Source organism: Aotus nancymaae, unplaced genomic scaffold (genome assembly GCF_030222135.1).
Source record: "Aotus nancymaae isolate 86718 unplaced genomic scaffold, 86718_ANA_hifiasm-v0.15.2.pri h1tg000014l, whole genome shotgun sequence".
Taxonomy (NCBI): domain Eukaryota; kingdom Metazoa; phylum Chordata; class Mammalia; order Primates; family Aotidae; genus Aotus; species Aotus nancymaae.
The window spans coordinates 53,639,275-53,661,856 of NW_026988425.1; the positions used below are offsets into that span (position 1 = coordinate 53,639,275).

The 22,582-nt window shown below is 36.1% G+C and overlaps 1 protein-coding gene across 4 annotated transcripts in view; it reads right to left on the reverse strand.

Annotated features, from left to right (window-relative positions):
* Positions 1–22,582, reverse strand: part of PDE4D (phosphodiesterase 4D) — a 1,389,427-nt gene that overhangs the window by 603,329 nt on the left and 763,516 nt on the right. Inside the window, exon 1 of one of the 4 annotated variants that reach the window (XM_012457271.2) lies at positions 11,525–12,841. The exons of the other annotated variants lie outside the window; for them this stretch is intronic. Coding sequence (XP_012312694.1) covers positions 11,525–11,571 — 47 coding nt within the window. The 5' untranslated portion in view covers positions 11,572–12,841. Of the gene's footprint in view, positions 1–11,524; positions 12,842–22,582 lie in introns of those variants that run through there. 4 annotated transcript variants of the gene reach the window in all.

Consider the following 22,582-nt stretch of genomic DNA (forward strand, 5'->3'; position numbering starts at 1 on the left):
AAAAATTAGCATTTCTACAATGAGACTAGAAAGGAGAAGGCCAGATGAGGCAGAGCATTATACTGTATTGTATACAATGCAAAGCCAGTACATTTTCTCGGCAAGTGAAGAGATACTACAGAGATGATTTTTAGAGCTTAGTTTGACAGTGAAGGATATATAAAAAGAATGAAGAGCCACATGTAGAGGCTGGTCTATGTCTGAAGACCAAATCATGTACTGTGATGAAAAGTAATTAAAATGAAACATCAATGTTATAGATGCAGAAAGGGGCATAATCAAGCATCAGAACCAGCTGTGGAGATAATTTGCAGACTTTTGTCTCGCCAGCAAGATAAAACATACACATCTTCAAGGAAAGAAAGATTCCTATATGAAAGCAAATGAGCCGCTTATTAGTTTTGAAGAAATAGTGTCTTAGATAAGGTGATGTGTAGCAATAGCATTTAGATTTTGCAGATACACACACTTCAGCAGGATGGCTGCTTCTGCAAATCCAGTCAATGTGTGGGAATTATTTATGCTCAAGATGACAATTTTTATAGAAATTTTACCTATTCCCCCAAAACATGGGCTATCGCCTGAAAACCTGAAGTTAATATTGAAAGCCACAAATTCCAGGGACACAATTCTAAAAAAGTAATGTTTACTCTAAAACATTTTATTGAGCACCTACTATGTGTCAGACATTGTGCTAAGAACTGAGAATCTAATGAAGCAGGGCCTGAATAAGACAGTCATAAAGAGAAAATCCAACCTGCATAAAGTAGGCACTGACTCAACACGGGAGGGCCCAGCAGGCAATTCTTGCTGAGGCTTGAGAGATGAGGAAGAATGAATTATTCCCCATAATTTAAACTTAACTCCAGGTATTGTCTTTGTATTTATTGAACAAGAATGTGATATAGAAGAGGCTGTTTAGACCTCCAAGCAACTTATAGCTAATGGGTAAGATCTAGGTTGGAACTGGCACTGATTACCCTAGGCAACCTGGATAACCATTCACAGCTAGTTGCCTCATCTGTACCATAACAATGTTTACTGGTTACTTACTGAGTGACAGGTGCTCTAAGCACTTCACTGGTTTTCTCATTTAATCTTCACAGCAACCCTATGAAGTGAGAACTATTTATTGTCCCTATGTTACAAATCACAGAGAGGTAAGATAACTGGCCCAAGGTTGCACCCTTAGTAAATAGATAACAAGCCCTTTCCACAGATTTGGGGGAGGATTAAGTAAAATAATATCTATAAAAAGGTTAGTCTATACCTAGAATTAATACTCTTTCAAATGTGATAGTATCTTTACCATCTTTATAGCATAAGCCCCCTACCTTATCTCAAAACACAGCACAATAACCTTACTTGAAAAATATAAAAGTAGATTTAAAATTTCCCCTGACCATATAATTTCTATTTATCATCCTTTTCCATACACTTAATCATTTATTAAGAAAAAGTTTTAAAAGTACCTATTAAGTGCAAGACTGTGCTGAGTATTGTGGTATAAAGTAGAAAAAAGTAGTCAAGGTGGCTACTGCAGTGAATAGAACAGATTATAACGTCACTACCTGGTCTCAAAGGCTAGCCTGGTCTCAGAAAGCTCTTTGAAGCAAAAGGCTGTGTGCAGTGAAGACCTCACAGAATGTGGTCACCCTTTTAAATGGTGACATCCTGAGGCAACTTAGCATTCAATCTCTTTCAAAAATCAAATCTGGCTTGGATTATTTTCTAAAAAATAGGACTATTCCCACAAATATTTTTTTTTAATTTACACATCCAAAGGTTTAAGACTCCAACGCCTTACTTTAGTACTTGTAAGAGGTCTCTTTCACTGATCTCAATACCACTGCGGTTTTCTCAATTTGCCCACTGTCAGCTTGCTAGCTTGCCTTTCTTCTCTAGAACATCAAGGGACTCTCCTTCATTATGCCAATTATTTGTTTTAAACTTACTGAGCAACCCAATGACAAGGTCCTGAGAATGAGAACTTCATACTGTGTTATTTCCTTAAACTAAGTGGAGGATATATAAAAAAGGAAGGGCCTGAAATTTTTAATCAAGAGAAGAGTTGCATAGATATGAGAAATGCGTAAATTGCATTTGGAATATGTTTTCTCAAATACTGTGGATATCAGCCTTAATGAGCATATAGTTGCTGCCTTCCCCACGAAAAAGGCTGCCATTTAAAGTTACGTTTTGTGGAGAAGGAATTAAGCAAAATACCCAAGGCAGAGAGGCTAAGGATTTTCTCTAGCAGAGGCCAAATACTTGAAAAAAGCATCAGAGCTCAGTCTGGAGTCGTTTGTGGATTTATGTGTGGTTTCTCTGTGTTACCTTTAATGGAAGAACAAGTATGCCTGAATAAGACAGAAATGAGTAAATTAACTAGGTAAGATATAAGATCACATATTTTTATAGAACCTTAGTGATCAGTTAGTCAACCTTCAATTTTCATATTTAGAAAAGAAAAACATGGAAACTCAAGGGAGAGGAAGAGTGAAGTTCCCTGACAAGTGACTAGGACTTCTTAGAACCTTATTTAGAGTTTTAGAGCCACAGCAAAAATTCTACAAAGAAAACTCTGTATAAAGTAGTGGTGAGCACTGAATGCTGACAATAGTGGAACAGAGGAAGCTCTGCTGAGATGATTAGAAGAGATGAAAGGAACTCATAATATCGGCTAAAGTCACAGTATCCTCCAGGGTTTATTCTCATGACCTAGAAAATCATAAGGCTATTTAATAATATCCCTTAACTTACATATTGTATTTGTCATTTTCTCCTATTTATCATGGAGAAATAAAAGAGCATTTAAATGTATAAATATTTAAACTGGGTTATACCAGTTCTGGTTAAAATCATATCATGTTTTGTCATTTCTAGTATATTTCTCAGAGACTGGTGGCACTTTCAAGTAAACTTCACAGGGGTTTTGAAGAAATTTTTGTAAAAGCAGGTTACATATATATGGATTTGTGACATTCTAACATAAACCACAGAAAGGTTCTTATTAAAAAGAGAGCAAAGCTGAATCACTTTGCCTTTTCTTCCCACTGTGATTTTTATTCATTTGAAGATAAGATTCAAAGCAAACATCTTAAAGCTTCTGTTTGTCACCCAAGAGTTATTTCAAGGCAGCATAGGAAACCTCACATTTTCAAAATCAGGTCATGAAAATGGAGCTGCAATCTAATTAATATGTTCATAAAGCAGTCTCCACCACTACCAAATAAAACAACAACAATTAAGATCCACTCCGAATTCTTTGGAATACCAAGAAACAATCCACAGGAGAAACTCTCATCACAAAACAGTTTCAAATTTAATAATTAAGAAATGTAACATTTCTGTCACATCTCTACTCCTTTCCCTGACATAATACTTTGTGTAAATAATTTCTGAAGTCGAGTAAAACATCTTTATTGACTGGATATATTCATTCAACATCACTGACCTTTTTCCAACTTGTTTGACACTCTTGTACTCTCTCTTCAGTAACCTTTCCAATTCCCCCTAGTAGCTGTTCCATCACCTTACTAAGCTCCTCCACCTGCTCCTCCGTGGTCTTCTTTCTGAGATGTGATCTTGAATTCCATTTAATACTTCCCACAGAAAACACAGGACATAAAACAAAAACTCCCTCAGGCTCTCTTTCCACCTACCTAATCTCCACATTATCTGCATTCTTCTTCCTTTTCCTCCCTCCTATCTCAAAGGCTGTCATGTCCTCCACAAGGACATACTTCATACTTCTAAAAAAGTATCAGAATACTTCCTTAGTGACATGGTTCCTACTCTTAAAAGTACTTGGTGTTCTTCACTAGCTACTGTGTTTTTCTCCTCTCCTTCTCTTGTCCTCCTCTTCTCCTCCTTCTCCTTCTTATGTAAAATTTTGAAAGAAGTAGTTTACACTTTTATTACCCGTGAAATATAACTTACCCCCAGACACTCTCTTAAACCACTCTCTGAAGTATTATCAATAACTACTAATTCCCAAATCCATCAAATATAAGTTCACTTTGAAACTTAAGGTAGTTGGATCAAGTCAGTTAAGTTGCTCCTCCTCCTGACTTCTGTATCATCTTGTATATATCTATATTAATATGCTCCCTACTATACTTATACTTACAATTATTTGTTTCTGTGCCTGTTTTCCTTACTAGTTTTTTAGTATCTCCAAGGCAGGATTCTTATCATATTCATCTGGGCATCCCATATGAATAAATAAATCAGTGTTTTCCACCTATTCCAATATAATTCACTAAGCAAGACTTTTTTTAGACACTCAGATATTGGGCTATTTTATGGTTAAAATGCTTCTTTGACTGGCATTTAATATCTGATTTCAGATAATGTTAATATACTTTACTTGTGCATAAAATAAAGTTTAAAGACCTACAATTAGTTGAACATTTTGAAGAAAGTAATAATCATGGCAGCAAAACCTAAAATGTGGATGATCTTTTACTGTTGGCAAAGCGCTCTCAAAACCATTTGTCAGAAAGTAAAGCTGGAGCCCACATCAAAGCAGGGCCGGGGATGTGCAGTTTGAACAGGGCTCAACAATGCCCCACAGAGATGGTGAATGTAGTGGAATTCACCTACGCTGCACACACCAAGTGTGCACCCAGAGGAAAGAATGACTTTTTGCTTTGGACAGAGGCTCTGTCCATTCACCAACCACTACAGTTTACATTTCTACTTCATCTGTCCAAAGTGTGTCACCTTTCCTAACATATTGTTCAGAGAGGCACTTTTTATTGACCCTATAGGCCACAGTGACCTTGGAAACAGAGTTCACCACAAATTCCTTGTAAAATTTCTCATTCTGAGAAAACACAGAAAGAGCTACTGACACAGTGTAAGTAGAGGTCATTGTTCTAATATTAAAGGAAGAGTTTCTCAAGGAAAGTCCATTCACATTCAGTAGGCATCCTACATATTAGCCAACTCGCTAAATAACAGGATGAATCTGTTTATTTTCTCTGGTCTACTGCTAATCTAATTTTCCAGAAGATCCATAAATAAGAATGTTAAGTCATCTGCCACAAGAACAATATGGTGGATTAAAAAGATACTGGGCTCTAAAATCAGGCCAGACCTGGTTTGGAGTGGGTCATCTTCCCTAGCAATATGTATGTGAACTTCAGCAAGTTATCTAATCTCTGTGAGCATTACCTTCCTCATCTGCAAACAGGGATTTGGATAAGAAATTCTCAGAAAGTTATATTGCCATTAAAGGATGTAACGTATGTGAAAACATATGGCATGCAGAGGAGTGCTCAACAGTGTTGATCTCTTCCATGAAGTATACGATATTTATACAAGAGATTTTGGCATGTCATTGTCAACATTCTAATACATTCTTCTTCTTTTATTTTAGTTTTTTGAGACAGAGTCTTGCTCTGTTGCCCAGGCTGGAGTGCAGTGGCATGATCATGGGTCACTGTAGCCTCAACCTTCTAGATTCAAGAGATCCTCCTACCTTAGCCTCCCTGAGTAGCTGGGACCACAGGTATAAGCCAACATGCCCAGCTACCTTAAAAAAAATTATAGAGACAGGGTCTCACTATGTTGTTCAGGCTGGTCTCTAATAAATTGTTATTACCAATGTGCTATGAGATTTTCTTTAATAGCCTACTTCTTAACATGAAGTGGGTAAATATCTGCTGCAATAGTTTTCGACAGTGGTAAAAACTCAAAGAGCTTTCACAAGGTCACACAAAATGTTAACACTCCAGAAGTTGAATTAGAAACCCGGAATGCTTTTTATTATGTTTTTAGCCTATTTACGTTTCCAGCCAATAGCCTGATTATATAGACTCTAGATGATCTATCTTTGACATCATTTATATAAAGATATATGTGCATGAACTTTACACAACTAATCCCCAGTTGCAATATATTGTATGTTTATAGGCTGGGACTTCTCAAACAACTGGAAAGTCATCTAATAATCCATCACGTGATAAGCAGTTGCAGCAGCTAAGTTATGGCTTGAAGATATTTTTGAGCTATTGTAAAAAATGTGGATGATGTTATAGCTAGACAGAGTATTAATGAGCATTAACATTTGTAGGATATGATTGAAAGAGGAGAGAAAAGGATGAGGGGTTTTTCTTTTTTTTAAAAAAAGGAAAATCCGACCTATGGCTAGTAAAAAAACTGGTTGTTTAGTATTCTTGGGTTCTTCTTTGCATCTCAGAATTTGAAACTATTTTTCGTTTTCCTTTACTTGCCTATTTTTCTCTGAATCCAAATACCTCAGCATTAATGTAAATAACTCAATAATAGTCACCTAAAAAGAGAAAGCAAAAAGGAGTGGAAAGTGAAGAATTTTAAAGAAGTGGGGCCGGGCGCAATGGCTCACACCTATAATCCCAGCACTTTGGGAGGCCAAGGCGGGTGGATCACTATGTCAAGAGATGGAGATCATCCTGGTCAACATGGTGAAACCCTGTCTCTACTAAAAATACAAAAATTAGCTGGGCATGGTGGCACAGCCTGTAGTCCCAGCTACTCGGGAGGCTGAGGCAGGAGCATTGCTTGAACCCAGGAGGCAGAGGTTGCGGTGAGCCGAGATCGCTTCATTGCACTCCAACCTGGATAACAAGAGTGAAACTCCATCTCAAGAAAAAAAAAAAAAGAAGTGAAAACATCACAAATTCTTAGTAAATAATTTTCATATGTTGGGGGATAACTTCTTATTTTCTTCCTTTTGTAAGATTTCTAAGACCTCCCTGGCTATGCCACTCAGTCCATTGAAGATGTAACCTCTCAGCAATTTAAAGTGCACAAACTATTTTACTACAGCAGAAGGCTGCTAGGACTAAAGACAATGTTTCATCTCCGTAAGTTGTAAGCACATTGATATTACTAATAACAATTTCGCCCCTCTATCATACCATTCTTAATCAAATTACTTTTTAAAAACATTAAAACATAAAAAATAAACATTTAAAGTTTCATTTTTAAATTCCAAGGTATTACTAGAAAAAATTAAGGCACATACAGCTGAAGGCAACAAAAGACAGTAAAATAGCCAACAGAAAAGTTTTATTTTTAATAGGATTGATATCTCATATAATGGAAGATCTTTGCAACATTATATCTAACACTGAATTCCTGCCTTAAACAATGGTTGACTTTATTATCGAGCCCTAGGGATTGTGAACAAGATAAGTTTGTATAATTATGAGATCCATCTAAACTTTATTGGTTTTAAGTGTTTACAAGTAAATTGTATTTGATCCTAACAGGAATTCAGAATAAAGCTAGGAGTCTGGTATTTATACTTTAAAATTTCTGGGTAGTTCTGCAACCCAGAGGAAGAGATATTAAATAAGCAAGGCCAGCTATTACCTGCAATTTCATTGGAAGACAAGCAGACACTGGAATAATTTTAAGTTGACTAAAAAAAGCAAAGCTCCATTACCTTACATGAGACTTGATATGTCATTTCCTTCAATGTATATATAGTCATCAAACTCAATATTGCTCCCACCCACTAAAATTCTAATAAAATAAGTGAATCTGCTATATTGGTCAAAACACAAACTCTGGAAAATGCACCTCTGGTCTGAGTTTCTGTAGTTTCAATGTATGAAGAGAAGAAAACCTTAAAAGATGAAACTCTATAAGGCTAGATAGGAAGGATTATCTTTTCATTAGAAGGCAGGCCATCTTGCCTTTTCTCTGAATATTTATTCATTGTATTAGTAGTTTTAAACAGATATACATGCAAATTATGAACATATATATGAATATATTATTGATACAGTGATTTATATCTTGCTTCATTCCATAAAGGATTTAGATCAAAACAGAATAAAATGAATTAGTTTATGAATTGAATGCTTGGTCCATAGAGGAACAATCAAACAAGTAACTTTCTACGCTAAAACTTATAGAAACTGATACCAGGAAAAGAACGGTCTAACAAAAGAATTTAGTGTCCTGGAAGAAGGAAAAAGATGCCTCCATGTTGAGTGAAGGTGCCACAATCACCTGATTTTGCATTCCAAAGACAGTTTGATAAAAACATTTAGATGTTCTGCCTTTTAAAATTAAACCCTAAGTACCAAATAAGCAAATAATTAATCACCTTCCACAATCACTAATCCCAAATCTTCCTCTGGTGTCCTCAGAGAGGCCCTCGATGGCAGCGTTTCCATAGCCTCTCCTAGCCAAGGCCTTTAGCTTCTATCTTTCACTGTCCTTTTAGCCATTTGAAGCCATCATTAAAAGGTTGCAAAGGTATTTAAATAAAATACCCTCCTAAATTGTTTAGCTGTGAAATTCGATGGCATTCAACATAGCCTTGATGTTTCTGGCATGAAATTATAGTATTTTTCAAATCAGATTATAAAAAGTTGTTATATATCATTTAGGTAAGGCAAAAAGCTGAGAACGTGTTAGTCACACTATTATGTCATTCATGTTAGACCCTGACATTCGATTCCAGGTCATAATGCTTCTAAAGAGTCCTCTTAATTGCTGCTAGATGAAATTTAAATTCCTAGAAAGCTGACTTGCTTTTCCCTTCTTCCAACCATACCATACTTGTTCTGAATGCCAGGCTACCTTTCTATTCTCACAAGTAGCCAGAATAAAAACTAAGAAGAGCTATATAGTACTTATCTATCCAGTGAGGCAAACCCTTATCTTTGTTTGGCTTGGCAGTAAAAAGGCTGAAAAGTATAATGGAAAGAAGCCTTTGCAATAAAATCTGCCAGCAAGTATTTCTAATGTAGCTTCAAACAAGAAAGACACATTCTTCATACCACTCTTTTAGCACTGAAGGGGTAGTGTTCTATTAAGCCAAGTAACAGGCCCACTTATTAACTTTAACTCGTAACTGATAAACAGTGAATTCTTAAGACTATTGCTCAATAATCAACATACCAGCCTTAGGGCAAAAGGATGAGAGTTCAAGCAGGAACTCTGTGCATAGGCTTCTATTTCAATCACTACTTGTGATAAACTTTTGAAGACTACCCTAGACCTCTTATGTCTCAGCTTTTTCTCATTCTTTCTTCTCAAAAAAATAGGACAGAAAGAGGACCAGCACATGCCACGTCCTACCTCTCCAAAGCGTATAGAGCCCTTCTAGAGATGAGCTAGGGCTCATGAAACCAAAGCACATATCTCTTTTACAATGTTTATTATTCCTTGGCATTGTTCTGTTGCCAACTTCTGATCTGCCCCTTCACGAAAGACATAAATGTGAGAATGAGGATAGGGAGAGTCTTTGGAAATGAAAAGAGCAATTTGGCAAGCCCTTTATTCTAAGCAGGATAATTCATGAGCCCGAAATCTCACCCCATAGGGGATCTTACAGTAGAACAAAGGGAAATAAGGTTTTCTGTCAACAAACCCCTAGAATCTCTTACTGCAGTATTGGAAGGAGAGGCTGTAAATAAGAGGAAAACAGCAACGATTGGGAAAGTCGAGAACCAGGCCCAAAATTAATTAGGTCACCTGGAAAAAACCACCACCTTCTTCCTCTGAGTCTAACATCATATTAATAATCCTTCTGAGGGGCCCAAGAAGAGTAGTTATACAGAGCATTCACACTCTACATTGGCTCAGTTTGGTCACAACAATAACAACAGATTGGTAGGGCATGCAGTGAAACAGATGAAGGGTTACCTAGCTCCAGGCACAAAAGAAAACCACCAGGACTCTCAACTTCTCCATATAGCTTTCAAACATATGTGTTACAGATCTAGGGGAGCATGAATAAGCAAATTTGCATTCTTTCCAAAACTACAGAGTCAAACAGCTCATTTCTTTCTAGTCAGAAGTATAGGGGAGGTTAATGCAACAAAAATAAAAGCTGGTTATAATGTCAGGCATTCGAAGAGCACATGCATCCAATGTATTACAACATAAACAAATGGATTCAAACAACAGAACTTAGGTAGAACAAAAAGTGTTGCTTTGTAGCAAGGTACACTTGATAGAAAGGAGAATGGCAATTTCCCCTCCTAAGCAAATCTTAAGAGGTATAAAATTAACTTTAAAGAAAAGCATAAGGCATAGAAGAAAAAAAATGGACAAATGCCTATTATGTGCCAGGAACTGTTTCCAGGATCTTTTAATCTCAGGATTAAAGACCATTGATGTGAATCTGTCTGTATGAATGACGAGGACCTTATTGCTGATGCCTGACCCTCACCAACAGAATAAGCAAGGCCATGGCACTAAGGCTCCCCCTGACTAGGAAACTCTGGTGATGCAGTTGGAAGTGGGCCACCAAGGTTTGCAGGCATGTCACCCAAGCATTCTAGAGTCTGGGGATAGTAGCTCTGGTCAACAGAGAAGGTAGATACGCCACAGCGTCGACTCTGGATGGATCTGGTCCTGTTCGAAAATAAGCACCTGCCTAGAGTGGCAGAGGATGTCTCCCAAGCTTCTCTGCAATAGATGTTTTTTAGCTGGAAGCCGAAAACTCTTTAACAAACCAGCAGGTGATTTTGGTGGTACCTTAAGCTCTCAGGGAGCTTTCATTTGAGACACTGTCATAAAAGCAGCTGAAAAACCCTCAGAAACCTATATTTGGATACCTGTTATTTATCCAGAGTCCAGCCAAAACATTTACCTGAAAGATATACTTTCAAAATCAGACACGTTGCGGTATCCAAAACAACCCGGGCTAGCAGACACAAAGCCTTAACATGTGCCTTTATTACGCATTCACAAAGTTTCTGCTATGAAAGTCTGAATCCAGCTGACCCTAAATGTATGACAAAAACAAGCAATTTTAAAATAATGACCTTTGCTCTTATAATACCCTCAACAATGAGTTTCTATACACATTGAGTCATAAACTCCAGCAAGAAATGGTACATGATATCACATGTCCAGGGACCTTAATACATTGCATTGAACCTTAATACATGACCAAATGTCAAGGCACTAGGCAAGTTCTATGAGAGCCTGAGCACTTCATGATTCTTATGTTAGAATTCCACCAGAATTCTACTGGTTCATTTTGGTAGAAATGTTTCTTAAATAGCTAAAATATTCTTAACTGTGAGGCCCTAACACATTTTAGTATTATTTTTAAATTGAGTCAACATTCTAAGTTTCCCTTAACCTTCCTTTGGAAATTCAGACAAATTGATATGAGATGTCAGAAATTCATGTGTGCCCTTCCCCAGGGATTTTTCAAATAAAAATAGCAAAACAACAAAAAACAAACCCGAAGCCTCCCTTCTAAAAAATGTATTAAATTGTTGCCATTCTCAAAGTCTTTTTTTTTTCTCCATGAAATATTAGCAATTTAAATGTTCTCATATCCTTATGCTTGATTTCTTATTTGGGGATGCTTTAAATTAACAAAGTAATTTTTATTGCATAACCATTACTCCCTCAGACACTATTCGGTCTTGCACAGTTTACTTTTCATTCTCACTTGATACCAATACTCTCGTTCAAGACAAATCCTCCTCTGGTACCTGTCATGGAATTTTACCATTCTGAGTTTAACAAACTGAAGGGAATATTGATTACTCACCATATCCAGGAATGCCTTCTAAAGGGAAAATTATTCACGTGCATCATGTTCGCAGATCTTCTGTCATTAATATTTTTCTTGTCTCCTGTGTTACATGTAGTGATTTTTACAGATGAATTCCAACTCTCTTGTTTGAGCAGCTATGGTGGGCAATTATTGCAACAAGTATTGAATTCCAAAAAAAAATAAAAAATCTCCCCCCACCAATAAAGACAAATAGCAATAACAAAAGCCCTTCCAGGATTTGAAAAAAGAAACATCACAGAGCACTGCAGGTATGGATCCATCCATTTAGGTTCCACTAGTTAGTCAACACCCTAAAATAACCAGTTCAACTACTTATCCTAAATGCCTAAATGGTGGCAACTATTGTCCTGGTAAAATCTAACTGCATTGAGTGTAAATTAATGCATCCTTAAGAAAGGACTCTGGAATGTGGGAAAAAAAAAAAGAGTCAAAAGACAGTTTCTTGATATCCTTGTTAAAGAAGTGTTAGAAGGGAAATGGAAAACTTCAGGTTGCTTTGCCATGCTGTCCTTTAGAAATGAATATTGCTTTTTCTTCTTTCTTAGGCACATATTCATGTGTGGTCACTTTAACGCAGTGCTACCGTCTGAGACGTGTCGGACAAAGACCTGGGCAGAGGGGCTAGAAACCATGTATCACCAAAGCCAACTTCTTTCCCCAAATTTCAGAATTGCTGGTTCAACTGCAAAAGTAGGAAGGCAACGAGTAATTTCTGCTTTGCAAGACAAGATTACCATTAACTACCATCATGACTTCAGAAGGTGCTGTCACGATGAAATTCATTTCTGCTGCCTAACCCCATAATAAGGCTGCCTGCTCTCTTTAAGTAAAATGACTAAGCTATTGATCTTTTCACTGCAGAATCCCCTTTAATTTGTTATTATCAAAACCATGTGGGAGCTTTTCATATTTGGCTTAGAAAGAAAATGAATTTCACAGCTGCAAGTCAGACGTTGTCTAAGAATTTCTTCCCCCGATGTCTTTCTTTTCTCTTTTTTCTCTCACTCTCAATTGCTTTTGTTTTTCACCCCAAATTCAGTTTTCCAATAGGTGTCATTTATTCTGATGCTCTGATATCTTCTGAAAGATTCTCATGCCCAAGCTATACAGACCTTGCATGCTTTTAAAACACAATGGCAACAGGCTCCCGCTGGAGTCCCCCAGCACCGAATTTCCAGCAGAACCTTTGGAATCCTCGCAGCCGCCTTGTCTGCCCTGGGCTGTGCCGCCCCAGCTCTGATCAGCTCAGGACACTTGCAGGCTCCGTGGTACTGTACATTAACTCTGCAGCAGCCTGGCTCGGCTGCAGACTGCTGCCTGACAGGGGATGTGCTGGCGTCAAGGGGGCCCTCTAGGTGGGTTCCCAGACATTGCAGAGTCGCACACTCCTTGCTAGCTTCCAAGGAAGAGCAAGCAAAAGGGGTTAAAGGAATAGCACGCCCTGGAAGAGCAGATTTCTTTCAGTAAGTAATTACCAGGCAAGAAAAGCTAAACAACGAGAAGTCTGTAAAACACCTCGCAGGGAAATTACGCCTTGAACAAACAGATATTATGAAGGGAGGATTTTTTGTTTGTTTTCCTTCTTACCAAATGGAAAAAAAGGAATAAAAGAAGTCCAGAGATCATTTGCAAATGATAGGGCTTGGTGGATTTGACTCCTTAAAAAAAAATACTGGGGTGGGGAAGCTTTGCTTACGTGATGATTTGTAACCATTTAGCTGCAGATGACCACATGGTGATTTTTGGACAGGAAATCCTATGGAAGCCAGTTCTGCAGAAGTCAGTTACACTTCAATTGCGCATGCCATAAAACTGCTTGTTTGATTAGGGGGTGTGTAGATATGAGGAATGCCGAGATAAAACATTGCAATCCCTGTCACTGATGTTTTGCATTTCCTCAAGCTTTCTCCTTTGTTGCAAAAATTCTGTTCAATAATCCCCCCAAAAGCACCCCATCACTGTTGATGCCATTTTGGAGAAAGAATAAAATAGTAAACTCTTGTAATAGTAGGTTGGCACTTAAATGGTATTTGTTTGAATTCAGTGGAAGAATAGACTTTACAGTAGAAGTATACTCAATATTAATGTACCACTTTTAACTTAGGTATTTAAAAAGCCTGTTATGCAATTGCTTAATATTAAATGGAATACTGGCAACACTTAATGTAACATGCTATTATCTTCAGTTAGGATTTCCCTAGTGAGGTCCTGTCACTGCAGAAAATATTACCCAAGATTGGGTGGAGGGCATGTCCTATAAATTCAAAACCTGTTATAAAGAAAACTATTTAGTCTTAAAAACTGCCATGATTTGGGGAATTTTCATTTTGATCAAAAGATGATCCTAATAGGAGTATTCCTAGGAGGAAGAAGAACTGGGTGATTCCTTTAAAAGCAATTTGAACTTGTAAGTTCAGAAAGATGCCACTGCAGCATAAAAGAATCTTGAGAATATTTGTTGAGATTTCCTGTAGCCTAGGCAGTGTCCTCACGACCTCTTTTTGCTAAAGGGACTAAATCTCTTCCATAAGATCATTTGTAATCTGGCCCAGAAAACATCAGCCTACATTGTTTTTAACAAGCATTGAATGTTTTGAATCGAGTAATTAAAAATTTGGTACTATATTAGATATTTAAATATTATTATTTAAGAGCTATAAACATTTACAATGCCCCAGGTCCCATTCTAAGAGCTTTACAGTATTACCTCATTTAATCCACACAACAACACTATGAGTTTAAGCACTGTTATTAGCCCTGCTCTCCAGATGAGGCTATTGAGGTACTCAGATGTCAAGTAGCATGTCTGAGGTTAAATATCTAACGAGTCACTGTCTGAATCAAAGAAGTCTGGCTCCAGAGCCTGTACACATTACCACCATATTCTAGCACCTTTATAATCATCATGCCACCTTGTTGTGTTTTTATACTTTCTTAAAAATTGTTATATGTATTATTTTAGTATCACAGAATTATGCTGAGGAGATTAAAACATTTATTACACCCATTTGGGAGATGCCAAAAAGACAGTATTTGTTCATTATCAGGCATCCTGAGAGCAGTAGATCTGGAAGAGAATTCAAATTATTTGACTCTGTCTGGTTAGTGATCTATGATCATGATTATTGATGATAATGAAGGGCTTTAATTATTCTAAAACTAACATTTAGTCTTTATACTATATAAGAGAGTAGGTCTCCACGGAAAATAACAAAGGCAAAGATTTTTTAAGTAAAAATAATATTTTCCCTTGTAATGAACATCATTTATCCGACATTATTTTCTTAGTTCATTCTATTCTACTCTGTTCATATGTCAAAGTGTCACCTATGGGTGGGTGACAGGATAGTAAGAATACCTCTGAATCTTTCTCCACTACCACACAGTTCAACATTCAATACTTGTTAGCTACATTTCCATTTGTGGGCAAGGAGACAAGCAAAGCATTTTATAAATAAAATACAAATGATTTAGTCATTAAATTACTAAATATACTTAAACTAAGAGGAGATTTTAGCTGAATATTTTTAAAGTCAACTTTTCTTGTAACTGTCTAGAATAAAGTCTGACAAATTAGAACAAAAGGAAACAACTGAGAAAGTATGATAAATAACAGAAAAGCCAAATTTCTGCTTGAAAGATAGCAAAGAAAAAAATGTAATGTACTTCACAGTTCAGAGAATCAAGACTACACATTATTAAACAATCCAAAATTGAATATTTTTTGCAGACTTAAGAGAACATATATAAAAGAATAGGCTTGTTTAGAAAATAGCAATAACTCATTCCCAGCATTTTATTCCACTTATATTAGAAACAGTGTCTTAACAGTTATGAGTTCACTAATTTATAAGCTGATACTTTACAAATTTAATACTTTCTAAATGTATGACCTTCAAGAAACAACAGTTAGGCAGAACTAATAGGTATGTAATTTAAAAACAAGTTGTCAAAATGAAAAAATGTTGATAAGCTAGGGTAATGCTAATCTATTTTGTCATACTAAAAGATAATTGTCCTTTCATGAATCTTCTAAAAAATACCAGAAAGCCAGTTGTGGAAGCTCACGCCTCTAGTCCTAGCTACTTGGAAGGCTGAAGCAGGAGGATAACTTGAGCCCAGTTCAAGACCAGGCCGGGAAACAGACTGTCTCTAAAAAAATTGAAAAGAAATATCAGAATAACCATAAAAGATTATTTTTATGGTTAAGCCCAGACTCATTATTTTTAATCAATACAGGTGTACTCATTATTAGCAGGGCACCGTAAATGGCATGACCTCAGTGAAGTCCCTACAGCTATGACATAACCTCAGCTCTGCTAGAGCAAAGGCTGGTTTGTTGTTTGGTTTTGTGGTTTTAAAAATTTTAATCCCACAGCAAGCACAGGAGTAAGTAAACTTATATTAACTACCCTTATATGAGCCTGATTTAAGAAAAAAAAATTAATTGATAAACTACAAACTCAGAGCAAACCATATTACTGTAAATCAACGTTTTCATTGAGAGATTGCTTAGTGCATGCAGAATCAGAGCAAGAAGCATTAACTAGCCAGTGTCCCATGTCCTTTTCCAATAAAGTCTTTTTCTCTCATGGTTATAAGGTTATGCTCATAAGAGTAAAGATTTTCAAACTAAGTTCCGGGGAACCCTGTGGTTTTTCAAAGTTGCATAAGGCCAGCTGAGGGGCAAGGCAGTGCTGGGGCTAGGGAGCCAGGTACTTTGTGCTGTTTCAACAAGAGCTCTTCTGCTTTTACTAGTTTTATCTCAAAGTTTGATTTGATAGAAAAAAAAAAGTCTGGCTTTTTAAAAAATTTACAAAAATATAACAGTAGAAATACAGAATTAACACTTTTTAGGCAAATTCTTATCCTTGTATTATCAGTTTCAATATTTCATCCTCTTCAAATGCCTTACAAATTTCCTTCACAATGACCCTAACAGAATGATTAAGTTAAACTTCATGCTAGTATATGCATAACATAATAAAGTCACACCCTAGTTTCTGAGATTGGGTGTTTCTTAAACTCTTTAGTCACTTGTACTTATCAGAGGGTGTGATGAGTTATTTCGTTGATTTCCTGAGTTTCACTTTCAGAAAGTAACTTTAATGTCAAATGTTAAGGTATATCATTTTGTCACCATTGAATTTTGGTATAATCAATAGCTAATATCAATGCCTCTTAAAAACCTTTGATGAAATAAAATTAAAACTCCTATATATTTAGACATTAAACAATAAAGATCTAAAAGATGACTTATTTATCTTACATGAATACCAATAATCAGTTCAGATATTTTTGGAAAGTCCCCATTCTTTCAAGAGGCTGCATTACTTTTGTCCCTTAGATGTCAAAAACAAAACATTTGGTCCTTCCATTCTGCATGCTGGGTTCATATCAATATATTTACACATTAACAAAAACCCTCTATGTACTTTACTTAGCACATTCTATATACTATTAATACTAGTAAGAATATGTTATACCCAAAGATATAGAAGCTACAGTCACCTAGATATCTTGCAGGATGTGACTTCTTGCCTAAAGCTACCCCTATTCTTTTTTACTAATAAAAAATAAAATTTACATATGCTTTTCAAGTATGTGTAATTATATATTTTCTTTTTATTGCATATATCATCAATAAAGAGATGAGAGTGCCATTAGAATGAGACCTGAGGTGCCTGTGCCCTCATCCCCACCTACCAGCAAGAAAAGAACATTCAAGACCAAATCCTCTATCCCACCTTGACAGAAACCCAATCCCCCAGGAACAGAACAGTGTCTTCCTCTCTATATTTATGACACCGAAAACATTGTTGGCACTCAGTAAATGTTAACTAATAACCATGCTGCTAGTCATGACTTTCCACTTCTGGCAAGTTCTAGTAAAGTCTGAAGGCATGCTGTTCTGCACATTTATAACTGAAATAAGAGAAGACTTTCATGAAGCCATGGTTTCAATTGCTGAGAGTCAGGGAACTGCACCATGTTTCAGCAAGTTGCTAGTAGCTACTACATTCAATTTCTACATAGTCTTATAACCAAGGGTACAATCACCAATTGAAAAAGAAAAAATAAATGCATTAAACACCAGTTTCATCACCTAAAACCAACAAATGCTTTGTTGGAACTTTTTCATGATTCAACTAATATAACAAGTCATTTTGGATCATATTGCCCAAGCTTAAATCTTCTAATCTGAAATTATAAATAAATGCTTTTACAGAAAAATATCTCATATTATGAAATATAATACATTTCATAATTGGAATATTTAGAATGCTTGCTAAATTTCACTTTCAATATATTTTTGTAAGTTGCAGACTTAGGAAGCCTAATGCTAAAATATAAATAAGGCATGCAATATTCATATTTAAAAATCAAATGTGGAAAAATGTTCACAGCAAGTTTAAAGATGAAAAAGTCAAATGTGTAGACTGTCTTGGAGTCCTAAGATATGAGCCCTTGCTTTCAGGTTCTGCCTTTCACTTTTTGTATAGTTTTGACCAACTTGTGAAACCTCTTTGAGACACAATTTCTTTATCTGTAGCATGGAAATGATACAAACTCTTAAATTATTATAATTTTAACTTATTATAATTTAAAATTTTTTAATTATAGAAAAATACTTTTTAATAAGAAAAGAGTTCTTTAAATGTGACTTTCATATACTCTTAAAATTTGCTTAGTAAAATATAATAAAATACAGATCACTTGTTTTGAAATTTACTTGAATCAAAATGGAAAAAAAAAAGAAAAAATACAAATAATGCAATATCAAAACTACCTTCTGAAATGGAATGACATTTCATTTATATATTAAGCTTTTCTAAAGGCTTTGTATCATGTTTGTTTAGAAAATGCAAAGGAGTAAAAATATTTTTCAGTAATAAAGCACAACTTCAAAACCTACTTGCTGGACATGGTAGTTCATGCCTGTAATCCCAACACTTTGGGAGGCCAGGGCAGGAGGACTGCTTGAGACCAAGAGTTCCAGACCAGCCTATGCAACAAAGCAAGACCCCGTCTCTACAAAAAATTGAAAAAATTAACCAGGTGTGGTGGCACACACCTGTAGATGTAGCTACTCGGGAAGCCAAGATGGGAGGGTTGCTTAAACCCAAGAGGTCAAGTATTCAGTAAGCCAAGACCACACCACTGCACTCCAGCCTGGGCAACACAGCAAGATCCCATATGTATATATATGGGGTCATATATATATATATATATATATATATATATATATATATATATATGCTTATATGCACATACACACTCACATACTCCCTTTCTCTCTCTCTCTCTTTCTCTTTCTCATATTATAGATTGCTATAAATGACTTGGGAAACTACTTGAAATAATGCTAGTTAAAAACAAAAAAACAACCCTCTGATTTGCAAAATAATATGCTGAGTATAAATTTATCAATTTAAATATATGTCTGTGCTAATATACAAATTTATGCCAATGCAGAGGTAAAGAACCAGAAGGATATACACCAAAATACTGACAAACTGATTACTCTTAAGATAAAGTAGAAGTGGAAGCATTAAAAAAGGATTTCCACTCTTATTTTACATATTCCTAAATAGATTAATCTTTTAAATGTGAATATATTCATGTGCTATTTTCATAATTCAAACAGCAATAAAGAAAAAATACATTTAGTATTTATTACAGAAGAAGAGTCATTCATAGTTAACATCTAAATATTAGAATATCAAATCCAAGTTTCTAATATTTGGCAGAGAGACACTTGAAAAATCTAAACTCTAAACTCAAAGCTGAATAAATTCAAATATATATTGAAGAATTCAGATATTCCACTAATGTTATTAACTAAACCAAGTCTAAAACATATATATTAATAACTGATTTATTTTTTTCCATGTCCAGATGAACACTGTAGCTGGTGCTCTAAGCAATATTCATTCAGAGTTAGAACTATCACTGTTAAAGCTATGTCTGCTTGCTAGATGAAACCTCTGATCAAATTTCCTGATCTTACAATATGTTTATTTTGCTTCACTTCAAATGTGTGGGTATTTGCAAAACTGTAGATTTCAGCCTGACCTCCAGTCTCCTTTAATGCAGATAATAGTTGCTGGACCAACCATACCAAGAATGAGTGGGTCAGGCCAAGAATGAAGTCATTTTAAGTAACACCAAGAGAAACATTGGCCGGGCATGGCGGCTCATGCCTGTAATCCCAGGACTTTGGGAGGCCGAGAAAGGTGGATCACTGACATCAGGAATTTGAAACCAGCCTCGCCAACATGACAAAACCTCGTTTCTGCTAAAAATGCAAAATTAGCTGGGTGTGGTGGTGCATGCTTGTAATCCCAGCTACTTGGGAGGGTGAGGCAGGAGAATTGCTTGAACCAAAGAGACAGAGGTTGTAGAGACCAGAGATGACACCATTGCACTCCAGCCTGAGCAACAACAGTGAAACTCCACCTCAAAAACAAAAACACACACACACACAAAAGAGAAATGTCATAAGAGTGCACAGTTGTTCTTTCATTTATCCTGATTAGACGTATCCAAAATAGATTTTCTTTCATTGGTTATTTAATTGATTGATACCGATTGATAATTTAATTAAACCCTTAATGAAGTTCTGTCATTCATTCTCCCAGTAAAAAAGTAACATAACCTAGTTTCCAGTTCCTTACATAAGGAGTTTGGAAGTTGCCAATCTGTCCTAACAACAAAAAAGCTGACCCTGAACAAACTGAAAAATCAATTCTTTTTAGATCCATAAGAGAAGTGAGGTCACAGGGCAAACTGCTGCCCGAAAAACAGGTGAGACAGACAGTAGATATGGAGAGTCACAGCATACTGGAGTGGAAACCTCCAAGAGAACCAAGAGAACCAGTGCTGGGATAGAAAAACCTGAACTGTAATTGACAAATTGTTACAGTCTGGGTGCAGACAAGTCTGAGAGTTGAAAAACTCCAGGGAAACCCAATAATAGGCAGGTCCCCACAATTTTCTGTGTTTTATCTCCAGGAGTTCTACCAAGTTTTCATAGTAAATATTGGAGAAAAATTCTCTCATGTTTCCAGCAAGAGAAGGGAAAAAGTAAACATTTTTTAATATGCTGAAGCTTGGTTCTTCCTGAGAAAGTCTGCCCTCAGGAGAAACTAGTTAATCAGAGCCTAACCTGCTGGGGTTGTTTCATTTTGTTTTGTTATATCAGAGCCTCGCTGACCTGGGAAAAGAAAAATGCCCAACTCCAGCCCACTCTAGCCTACCATGTGGGAGAAAGGAAATACTCAATTCCAGCCCACTTCAGCCATCCTCTCCCACCTATGGGATAAGAAAAAAAAAAAAACTAAAATACTGAAAACCACTTAGGAGATTCATAGTCCAGAGGCACAGGCTCACCAAAAGACTGAGACCTAATCATAGGACGATAAAAGGCTTTCCCTCTGCCCCCATCTTACCACCACCCACATTACTTTTTCTTTCTTTCTTTTTTTTTTTTTTTTTTTGAGATAGAGTTTTGCTTTTGTAGCCCAGGCTGGAGTGCAATGGCATAATCTCAGCTCACTGCAACCTCCACCTCCTGAGTTCCAGTGATTCTCCTGCCTTGGCCTCCACGGTAGCTAGGATTACAGGCGTGCATCACCATGCCCTGCTAATTTTTGTGTTTTTAGTAGATACGGGATTTCACCATGTTGGCCAGGCTGGTCTCAAGCTCCTGACCTCAGGTGATCCTCCTGCCTCTACCTCCCAAAGTACTGAGATTACAGGATTGAGCCACTATGCCCAGCCCACCCACATTACTTAAGGCCTATTTATAGTAGTTCCTTTTATCCAGTATATGCCCAGCTATGAAGAAAAAATTACAATGCATAAATTCAAAGAACACAGTTTAAAGAGACAGAAAAGGCATCAGAACCAGACATGGCAGAGATATTGGAATTATCTGTATGATACAATAATGGTAGGTATAAGTCAATATAAATTTGTGCAAACCCATAGAATGTACAACACTAAATGTACATTCTAATATAAATTACAGGATTTAGTGGTAACAATGTGTCATTGTAGCTTTAATCGTAAATAATGTACCACTTTGGAGGAGGGATGTTGATAAAGAGGTGACAATGCATGTGTGCGGGTTGGAGTAAATGGAATATCTCTGTACCTTAATGTGAATTTTGTTATAAACCTAAAATTGCTCTAAAAAATAAAGTTTTTTTTTTTTTTACAAAGTTACATGGCAAGCATCACTATTTTATACCCAGAATACATAAAATTTTTACAATTTCAAATTTATGGATGCTAAAATTGCTATTAGATTTTACAATAGATTCCATTTTCTTTAGTTTACAATTACTTGAAACAAAGACATGTAATTTTCTCAAGAATGTTTAACACAGATTCTGACAATCTATTTATAAAATCTGAACCTTATCACATAGCTTCCTTTTAAATAGATGCAATATCATTCAAAGTTTCTTTTTAGAAATGAAACATTATTCCATTTAGGAAACCATGTAAGTTCAACATGGGAGACCCAAAAAAAAAAAAGAAAAAAAAAGAAACACACAAGAAAGAATCAAGTTATCCATAATTCCACTACCAAAAAGCAAGTCAGTATATTTCCTTCCAGTCTTTTTCCCCTCCAGGAATAGTGGATTTACCTTTGATTTTTATGTTGTAGGAATATTTAATTGGCCTCTGAATTTGGTAAAAAGTACTCCAGGAGAAAGAACTCTTTTATTTGCCAGATAGCACACGGTAAAGAAATTATCATGGAAATACTCAAACCTCTCTACTCTCAGGTTTATTGGGGAAGGCAGTTCAATCAGATGGGGCTTACAAAGGTTATTACTCTCTTTAAAACTCTTGTGATGAATTTTTACTGTTAGATAGTCTTAAGGGAGTATTCTGCCAGATGTTCCACCTTTGGGTCTGCTGCCATATTTCTTTAAAAAATCTTAAATAGTATATCGTTGCATATACTACTATGGTAGTAGGACATAGTAGATGTATTGCATGGTCCAGGTAAAACTA